This window comes from Rhipicephalus sanguineus, chromosome 1 (genome assembly GCF_013339695.2).
Source record: "Rhipicephalus sanguineus isolate Rsan-2018 chromosome 1, BIME_Rsan_1.4, whole genome shotgun sequence".
Taxonomy (NCBI): domain Eukaryota; kingdom Metazoa; phylum Arthropoda; class Arachnida; order Ixodida; family Ixodidae; genus Rhipicephalus; species Rhipicephalus sanguineus.
The window spans coordinates 222039618-222050508 of NC_051176.1; the positions used below are offsets into that span (position 1 = coordinate 222039618).

At 46.6% G+C, this 10891-nt stretch overlaps 1 protein-coding gene across 1 annotated transcript; it reads right to left on the minus strand.

The window, feature by feature from the left end:
* Positions 1-2790: 2790 nt before the first annotated feature.
* LOC119372764 (uncharacterized) lies at positions 2791-9623 on the minus strand. The gene is made up of 3 exons (XM_037643155.2): positions 9590-9623; positions 4870-5081; positions 2791-3095 (listed from the first exon to the last, which is right to left on the minus strand). The coding sequence occupies exons 1-3, from the start codon at positions 9606-9608 to the stop codon at positions 2841-2843; spliced, it is 486 nt and encodes a 161-aa protein (XP_037499083.1). The 5' UTR covers positions 9609-9623; the 3' UTR covers positions 2791-2840.
* Between the last annotated feature and the right edge of the window lie 1268 nt (positions 9624-10891).

The window sequence follows — 10891 nt, forward strand, 5'->3', positions numbered from 1 at the left end:
GGTGTACCAGTGGGGAGTTGTGGGGTTTGCCCAATTTGTGTGGCACATACGTTGGTGTTTGCCGCCTGTGTGTTGCATTGCATCATGAAGCTCAGTCTACTCATTTCTTCATTGAAGCATATAGCAGTTCTGCATGCTCAGCTTGCATTGAAATGAGCAATATTTCACTTCGCCGGACGCTGGAAGGACATGTCCTCTTCGCCCATATCGTTCGCTGTCCTTCGTGTCGTACAAGCAGAATGGTGACAATATTTCCTAGCCTTCTCGCTCAGAATGACTCCCTGTATGTCTGGCATCCACAAAGCGTCGCGTCTTTCTGCACAAGTCCTTGCTGTATTACCTTATTCCTTAGCAGTTAATTGAGGAATAATGTGGGCCGGGGTTGTCATTGGTAGAATTTTGCGCCAAATTGGCTACTTTACGATTCCTACTGGCGACGAAAACTTCAGATTGGCTCCATGGCTACTTTCTGGCTACATTGAACTTCTATTTTGTCGCATTTAGTAGCCAATTTTTTCTATTATTTGCAGGTAAAATGCATTGTTTCCACGCTTTTCTCTCGTGTCAGCCGATGCGCGAGCGTGTCCTCCCCCTGCCAGCAGGCTGGAGCGCGTCGAGGCCCCCCAGCGCAACGCGTGGCGCGCCTGCAAAGACGGAGTGACGAAGTTGCATGCATGTTGGGAAACGCGTGGCAAGCACGTTACTCATGCTGCCTGCCATCTATGCTGGCGCTGCGCGCCAAATTCTAATGCCGAGGCGTAGAGCGTGTTCTCGTGTGAACTTCACAAAAACGGACATCCGCAACAAAATGCAGCCGGACTGGTAATCTTCGACCAGATTTATCTACTTGAAGATTTACTGTTATTATGGTAAATCTAGGAATCAATTTCGGTCTGCTCCTCCAAGGGAAAACTGTTTCAACGTTTCTGTGTTCCTACGCCGTTTGGCTGGAATTTTCCAAAATTACTCTGCCTCTGACAAGATCTCTACCTATTCTACATAAGCTATGTGCAGGCGCACTGAACTTTTAATTTATTCATTTATTTGCAACCTACTTGTGTTTTGAAGACCAAACGAGACAGAAAAAATAAGTTGCGCTCTTATTTGTATATTTTGTTTATTCAAAATTATAACATTTATTGTTCAATAATAAAATCTAATTTCATAATGCGGCTTCTGTTCTATTTGGCTACAAATTTGGCAATAAAATTACATCTCATGGCTACTTTTGGTTACTTTTCACTTGACTTCTGGCTCATTTTCATATCTACCCAACTACCACCCTGAATGTGGCTAAGTGCGTGTATACACAGATGCATCAATTCGTGACAAGCATGCAGGCGCATCTACTGCGCTCTTCCTTCGAAACAGCGGAATGCCGTGTCGTCCTGCCGCGCCGACACGACCATAGCGACCATAGCGTTCTTAGCCATAGCCATAGGGCTTAAATATGTACAAAAAAATTGGCCGCGTATCTGCGTGCTTCGCTGAAAATGTCGTCGAAAGACGATAGAGGAGGTGCTGCGTGAGATATGGACGCCATCTGGCAATACGTCGGGAAACATGAGCTTGTACAGAGGGCACGGAGGAACGAAAGTTCTTTCCTTCCTCCGTGGCAGAGGGCTTTCGTCGGCGTACATAGCATCGCATTTTCAGCACAGCTTAAGAAACTAGGGTCTTTACAATTACGTATCTATGTATTTTCTAGTAAAGGAACACACCACCTAATACTTACCTAGTGATGTTGCGCCTCGCATATGCGTAATGTTTGCTTTTTGATCGACAATGTACGCAAGTATGAACCTAGCCACCAGTTCAAGATAGCTGGGCCTTCGGCAAGTGGTTCAACTTTGGCCGGGTGGGTGAAACGGGTGACAGACAGACAAACAGAAAGACAGACAGACCAAAATTTCTGCGTTTAAGTTCCCCAAGAAAGACTATCGTCTTTAAAAAAAAAAACTACGAATTGCAAGGTTGTTCTCTTCAATCACTCCAGCACCGGTCTTTGCAGCCTTTAAAACGACACTCCAATAGCCATTTTGCGCATCGCAGTGCCCCCGTCACTTCCGTGACTGCGTCTCGCGGCACCTTCTTACTCGGTGACATGGATACCGCCGCATGTAGGCGTTGCCGTCAACGAATAGGTTAACTTAATGGCTTCTAAGTACAGCGTTTGTCCAGAAGTGATCCACGGTTTCACTTAGGCAAGATAACGGAGGTCGATCCGTTGCCCCCTTCTCGGAAAGCGTCCTGACCCCTTGACTCCGAGGCGCCGGATCCTTTCACCCTACGAGTTCATGGGCATGCTCTAGATCGTTGCCTAATAAGGTGGTGCGACTTGAGGTTACTGATAATCTCAGAATTGGGCGCTCACTCGTCTTCAAGATTTCTGGGATGCATACAGGCGTGATTACCAGCGCGCAAACGTTCCGTCAATTGCATTGACGATTAAGGCATTGATACTCCATTTACTTGAATCAAAGTTGGAGTCTATGCTAGGCTGATTTTCAATAATTTAAGACTAGATATTTTTATTCATTTCAATCCACAGCAACAAAATACGTCCGCAACATAAACAACTCATTGTATTTCTTCTCCTCCGTATAACTCCGTAATCGTTTTTCTTGAAAATGAGGCGGATGAGACCTGGACGGTGTATATGCCAAGTATTGCGTTACAATGCGCGTTCACACGAAGCTAAGAAAGTTTCGTTTACATGTAAAAAAAGCCGGAGTGCGTCCCGCTTGAATTATTTATTTATTTAATTTTTTTTATTTCAGGTAATGTCGCCTTTCTTTAGAGTTCTCCTTCTGACAGCGCTACGGCTCAGACGTACTGAGCTAGCACAACTCGACCTTCTTGCAGACAAGGACCTCGTAGTCGTTGAATTTCAGCTCCTGGCCATTGTGTGCCACGTAGAGGACATTGTGGCTGGGCTGCACCTTTCCCACAAACACGTCGTCGCCGCTCCGTACGCGGCCGACGAACAGCTGCTCGCCGTCGGATGTGCTGCCGCCCTGCACGGCGCCGGTAGGCACATCTCCTCCGGAGGCTGGCACCCAGTCCAATTTTTCCGGGGTCTCCGTCGCCAAGCACTGCGTGAACAACAGTTGGCACGTTTACGCGTGTCGTCAACCACGTGCACGTGCCTTCACACGCTTCAGAGCACAGCGCCGGGCCAGCCAAGATATAGGCGACTCCGGCTGTCGCGAGAAAAGTACCCCCAACCATGACTCCGCCCGGTTGCTTTCGTGCTATCGCCGGGTTCTCTGACTGGTCCCTGTTCAGACACTTGACCTAATGCACGCCGTCCCCAGCGCACGTTCGTGGGCGTGGAAACATTGGCTGCTGTGTCTACGGCTCCGCACTCCAGCGATGCTATCCCCCTTGTTTGATCTTACGGGCTTGCTAAACGACACACAAAGCTGAAGAGCGTGATTGATACCCACTTTCGCTATGATTTCTCGCTGCGAATCATAGAGGATCGTCAAAGGGAGCTATGTTTTTTTTTTTCAGTAAGGGTGGATACGTGGGCTTGTTGGTAGTGGGTCATTCCTTGAACTTCGTTGTAGCACGACAAGGGACATGGACACCAGAAAGAAACGCACGACGACACACAGCGCTGTGTGTCGTCGTGCGTTTCTTTCTGGTGTCCATGTCCTTTGCCGCACTACAACGAAACTTAAGAAATGACCTTTGTTTTTTTCTTCTTCTTTCTCTCTTTTCCTTTTCTACTTGAGGCTCCTTTTGTGCAGCCGGCTTGAGCAAGTCATTCACCAATTGACTCGGTCATTCGCATTTCTGGCCTTGTTGCGTCATGATCATATGGTTTTATACAGCTGACTCAAAATGAGTCAATTATACGCACCTAAAACTCTGCAAGCAGTTGTCGGAGCATAGATTCCGCGGGCGAAATATCTAAGAGCTAGGACATATTGTCGGCGCTGGCATATTGATAGCTGGCGTCACTTGTTGTTCCCTATTTTCTTCTCATTCAACTAATTTCTCGCCATGAATGGATAAGCAGCTACCCCATGCATAAAATGCTAGCAGTGAAGAACAAGGTGGCAGCTGTTTTTACTAACGGCTACCTGTACTACAGCCTAGAGAGCATATTCAGCGCGTATAGTTTGACCATCTAATTTAGGATCCAGGCGCCAAATTCACGAAGCTTTCAGTTCGTAAGTGCCAGTTCGCTATAATATGCCCTCACTCAAAACTGACTAGAACTTTATGCTATGAACAATTATAGCGTAAGATGTTTTCGTGAATAAGTGTCCCCGTTTTCTTTTATCTTTATTAGATGCATATTAATTAAATTAAGAAAACTGGCTGCATTAGACATTCCTATTAACGTGCTGCCCTAAATAGTCGGATGGTCACGAATGAAAAATCACACCATCTCCCGCTAAAGGGGACCATGAGGCCATGCGAAGCGGTGTTTCGGCATGTAGAGCCCGCGTTTCAGAGGAGGAGTGGTGAGGGGGAGAGGGGAAGTGGAGAGGGGGAGGGGAAAGGGAAATGGTAGAGGTGATGTGGAGAGGGGGAAAGGGAAGGGGAGATGGGAAAGGGGAGGGGAGAGGAGGTGTGGAGAGGGGAAGTGGAGAAGGGGTGGGAAAGGGAAATGAGAGGGGAAAGGGAAGGGAGAAAGGGAAGGGGAGAGGTGATGTGGAGAGGAAAAGGGGAGAGAGGGAGTGGAGAGGGGAAGTTGAGAAGGTTTGCGCATGCGCAGTAAGGGTGGTCACGCCGCACACCACCACCACCACCACCGGATTGAACTCCGCCATAAGATGCTTCACATCTAAAAGAGAATTAGGAAAACAAATCATTAAAGTCTATTTTATTGGCAAACAAAATGCAATGACACACCTGGTACTCCTTGTGCGCGTGCGCTTCGCCTCCCCAGCTGACGTAGCAGCAGGCGACGCCGGGCTGTGCCCAGCCAATGAGTGTCTCGCCTTCGTGCACCGCGCGAGCGATGTACACTTTATTCCCATTCAACTCTCCCGCAACCACAGCGTGGTAGGGCAGCCGGTCCTGGAAGCAGATCACCCATTCACAGCACAGCTGGTACTTGGTCACTGCGCCATAAGAATCAGACAAAATATGAAGGGCCACTCGTTATTTAACGGAAGAAAAATCAAGGTTAGTCTCCGCAAGGACCAGTCGGCTGCTCCGACTTTGCACCGACTAAGCCTCGCGTAACAGAAAATTGTAATCAGTAATTGTAACGAGGAATAAAAGTAGCTGTAACAACGCCAGAATTGTCAGCCTCCTTCCTGAGAATTGACTCCCATCCAGCAATAAACAATGTCGTGAGAATCCGTCAGAACGACATATATGCGGCAGAATGAAAAAGTCCTCTTTGAAGCGTGCATTGAATTTTGACCACCTTTGCGAGGTGAAATGCATTTTAGGGGGATGTGCAGGCGAATGCCAGAAGAGAAGGGGTGGGTCTATCCCGCCCATTTCACTGACATCTGTTTTGTTTTTCGCTACTTCGAACACATGCACCACGTCCTTCGTCGGGTTCGTTCGCCATCTGAGCCCAGCACACGAATCGTGCAAGGGGCTTCGCGCAAACGCTCCCTAGAGTCCATGATGAAAAGAAAGTGGGTCACACGAGTCCCTTCTCAAAGCAGGTGTTAGAATGATATGTAAGCGGCGTATGCTTGAGCTATACAATCGAGTAAAGGTAGTGTACAACAAAAGAAGGGGAATTTCGGTCGAAACATCAGTGTTTTTTAAGATTCTCTTATAGAAGAGTCAATCTACCGAAGGTATAGTGAACATTTAGAATAGTGTTCTCTTTCCTACTGAAGCTTCTCGGAGACACCTATTCAACGAGTAGTGGCCTTCAGCAAATATTGCTAAATGCTTCCATTTGCTCGGTGTTGTATGCTGATAGGGTAGGGGTAAATTTGCACGGTGGAGTGACAGTATTCTACCCCTGCTCTTTACGGTCGTCTTCATCCTGGATATGCTCGCGCTCTGTGGTGTGTTTATGCACGCAACTGAAAAGGGAACTCACGCTATAACGAACTAAAGGCTAAATTCTCCTGTTGCCGCTGCACTACCCTCATCAGAAAAATTAGTAGTATTTCCCTTTTGAACCTGCCGATCCAAAGAAGAAGAGAAGAAGGTTCCTCATCCCATCTTGGAGAGCTAGATAAATTATGAACCTACTAAGCATGGTACAAATTCACAGCTGGGGGATGCGTTCATAATCAGAGGAATTGTAGTCCGGGTAAGTGAAGCAACGAATGAAGAATTGAAAAAATGTGAAGCTACGAACAAACAAGTATTGTGTGATTGAGAAGACACATTAGATGAATGGATGACTACGTTTACAGGGAGTAAAAATAAGGTCCACTAAACGTATTATTCGTTTGTTTGTTGTATTGACCAAAGATAGAAAGAATAAGAGAAAAGGGAGACTTGCAGAGAAAGCACAGCGTATCTTCTTTTTTTTTTTCAGTCCTGTAGCCATTCTAGCGCTGCTATAGATGTGCTGCCACGTCACGGGTTTAGGTCAGCAGCATGATGTACTTAAATGTAATTTCCAGGGTTGGAATTATCCTAAACTTGAAATTCGCTTAGAATGGTGGCGGCTTGGGCTAGTTAGTATGTCATGATGATTCGCCATACCAAAACGAAAGAGCCCTGCAAGAACGTTAATAATATGTAGAACAATGTGCAAAATTGTCATTCTAAAGTATGGAAACACGTTATATCCTGTAGTAATCCTTTTCAGCAAAGCGTAGTTCTGTTGTGATGTAAGTACTCATAGTTCTTAAATTTTATTTTTCTCCTAGAATTTTATGACAATAAAAAAGCCCATGTCCGCGTATGTAGACCTGCGCATTCGAACGCAAATTAGAGCGCTTGCTATCTTTGGGCTGGCTATACGATGGAATTCATTTCGTGTGAGCATCACACGCTCTAAGATGGCATAATGCTCGGCTGGTGCCTTAATAGGTTTTATAACAGGGTACTGATTAATGTGCCTACATCTAATGATGAAGCGAACCTGTCTTTCATAATGAGGGCAATGTGCTTATTTTTTGCCCTGAAGTGGGCATTAATGCGGACTCTCGGCCCCATTCTTTTTTCTTTTCGTATAGTAATCATTTGAAGACACAGTTCCTACTTCTGCTATCTTCTCAAAGGTCATGTTTATTTACGTTTGAATTGTCGCGACTTGCTATGTTTTGTTGATTCTTCAAGGGTTCCTTCCACTGAGCGCTATATTCGCGCTGCGGGTGTGCGCACATCTCCATCAAAAGTTCAAAGCTACCTCATGTTTACGACTGCTACTTTTGAAGTCGTGAAGTATTGCCAGCACTCTCGCAGCATCAAAATAAGGAAACCCAGTTGTCCTCACACTATGGCCACCTTGGGCAATATAGGAGCTTAAAAGTAGCCTCCACATGGCCGAGAAACTGTTGTTGCAACCCCCGCAGCAGCCTTTAACATTTAAGCCCAGACGCTTTACTTTACCAAGTATCAGCCCCAGCGATATACAGGGGTATATATACAATCGTTGTTAGGGTACGGGGGACCCAAGGTAATTGGATTGAAAGAGTACTTGTCACGAAATTCCCAATACTCGGTTTTATTCGAGAGGTAAAGGTGCTTGTCGAAACACGCGTGTCGAGAATTCCACACTATATACGAGTTTGTATTGGAGCGCGGTAAGACCCGAAAGCTCTCAATCCATTCGGCTTGGGATGACTCCATGGTCGGAGAAGTAAGCGACGCTTTTCGGAAAACTTAATTAAAACTTAGCTTTTGCGAAATAAGGTCAAGGGCTACACTTTTTTTTGCTTTATTGTGAGCTGAAATATCGCATATTACTGCCATTTCCGAGTAGTTGTAAACATGGGCCGCTCACTGTATGCCATTTTCTCTGCTGCTAGTGACAGAGGATTTACTGTACCTAACTCATCGGTCATCACATAGAGATCTACTGTTGAGTATTCGTAAGCCGCCTTTACGCGAATGCGAAAGGGACATAACGCGTTTTAGGGGTCACCATAGTACTATGCGACAGCGTTTACATGCGGCGCGTCCTCATTGAACCAAAGCGAGCGAAGCACGTGGGGTCGTTCTCAGAAATCATTTTGTCGCAAGTGCTCCTAGCATTCGGCCATCCGTCTCGACTAATATGATGTTTAACACCACCGCTGGCTGACATATCTTGCAAACATTTCTAGCGGAACAACAATTTTGGAAATTTGATTCCTACTGCCGGCGAGTGCATTTTTTTCTGACGAGTGGAGGCGAGCAAACGAAAGAAGCTTTATCACTTTGACCTAGAAGAGTTTGGATGCGAGATGGTTGGTACGGATCCATCATAAAAACACAGCGTTAATTTAAACATGGACAGAGAAACAGCATACGAGGATGGGCGCTGACTGCCAACAAAGCTTTTATTGTGCGTGCACAAAAATATAGCTTATGAAATAAAGGGGGAGGGGGGGAAAGAAGATGATTGCTGTTGCACGAGGTACTGATACTGAAAGCAGGTGGTTAGATGGTTAAGATTGCTATAGGAAGCTGCATTCCTTGTCAGAAAGGGTGAGTGACGGGGCGCTGACACACAGCGAGCCCTTGCGCATCATCGTGAAAGTCTCGAAAATTTCTCGAGCGCGATCATCATTGTACTTGCGCAGTACCTTGGTGTTATGAAGCAGAGGTGCGCACCCGCATTGGCGCAGTGAATCGCCAGGTTACTGCCATGCTTATTCCTCACACTGTTCGCATGTTCCCGCAAGCGGTCGTTTATGCAGCGTCCGGTCTGGCCGACGTACATCCATCTACTTTCTTTTTTCTTTCTCGGTGTGATACGTCAACGTTTACATGCACCGCGTGTGAGGACTTGCCCCATCTCGATCTACCCACTCCTGGCCGCATTAATATAAATTCAGCTTCCAAGCACATTGCAGCCGCTTACATAGGTGCAATGCGCTCGAAATGTGACGCCAGCACTGTCACTTTCATGCAAGCTCGGCTATAACAAACTGTACTCAGTCGAATGACTGCAGAAGTTCTGCATGGGTGTCTTTCTATCAACCTTAAGCACTGATTTCAGGAAACGTTCAATTCTTAAGTGCTATTTTCAGTCCGTCAGAGGGTTTCGATAATTATATGCCCTGCATCATGATTGTCTGAAATTTCCTTCTACGAACAATTCTAACGTAAGGTGTTTTTGTAAATCTGGGCCCCATTGCTTCTTCAGGGCCATAAAAAACATGTTACGCAAATTCACAAAAAATCTTGCGCAAAAGATGTTCGTGATCGAACATTCCAGCCACACCTGGTGCAGAACATACCATTAGCGAAGCCGACCCGCCAACAGCAAGAACGAAAGAGAAGTCTTGTGAATTCGACCCCTGCTCTTTGCATGTAAGTCGCGAGCGCAAGATGTAGCCAATGCCGCGACAGCTTACACGCAAGGTTGAGCCTTAACTCAAAGCCGCCAGGGCGCATCTGAAGAGATCACCATGAATTGAAAGCATTGCAGCGCACTGTGGCTGCGAACTCGAGTCGCTTGGCGACTGGTGGCGCCCAACAAAATGACACGTACCTTCGTAGTTGCTGGCCATGGTCAGTGAGGTGCGCTGAGCAGATTACAGGAACTCACTTTTCCCGAAATGGTGGGAGACTGGATCACCGGCTTCGTGTATATATACGCTTGAGAGATCTCGGGTAAGGAGGCCCCAGTCGGCTGAGTAAGCGATAAGCAGGGGAGGGGGCGTGTGATAAGCCGGGCACTTGTGCAGACGCACGCGGCGGGGGCGACAGCGGTGGAGCAAGGAAGAAGCATGTGCGAAAAGGGGGTGTGTTTAGTCTGCAATCCACGACGGTATCCCCTTGGAGCGTTCGCGGCAAGGTACAAACGCACTTGTGTATTTCAGACACCTTGAGCAACCCGTCGGAAATGTTATCGAAGAACGACGAAAGATACGGGGCACCTAAATATGTCGCACTTCTTAGCCGCAGATGATAAGAACCGGCACGAGGAGTTCTTAAGCAAAAGCAGACTCCTGTAGGTGCAGTATATATCATCTCAAAGTCAAAATGCCACGAGAGTGCATGCAGCCAGCATTACCAGTAAGGTCATAATCGAGCACTCAGGCAACGAATATGCGTGTCGAATCTGCGTTCGTGATTCGGATGTCCTGCGTACGATAACGTTCCTGATTTGAGACTGTCCTGTAATACTGCGTGGTTTCGATTTAGCCTGCGTAACACTCCTGGCACTTAACTCCGCGCCCTGTTACAGCTGCATCTATCTTGCCCTTTAGTAATATGGGCTACTTCGTGATCTTGTGGTGTGCGCATGGCTATACCTTAACAACCTCAGCATAAGAATGCTGCATGACATGCAGCGAGAAAAGTGTGGCCTGTTGCACCGTGCCTCACTAATAGTGGCAGAAACAGGTTCTCTCTTTTGTGTCTCACTCTGTCAACCCGACAGCAGCTTCGTTGCAATGGCCATCGCTCAAGCGTATCGCTCTCGACGACACAGATATGTATATTACATATGGTCTAGGTTTGTGAATAATGGGCCCATACCGCTATCACACGTTGAGAGAGACAGAGCAAGCTTTCCAAAGAACATCACGATGATGTTCGAGTGCAATCGAACTATCACCTACGCGGTATCGAAGTTGTCTCTTTGGGCACATATGAAGTAGCACCATATTCAGTGAACCAGCCATTCTATTGGCCTGGCATTACCGTATGCAAGCTACATTTACATCAATTAAATATAACGATTTTGAACTAGTTGCAGTACATCAATTCAACAGAACGATTTTAATTACTGGATTCACTAATGTAGCTCCCGTACAGAATTTCTGCTACTCCCAGAGTAATATGAGAG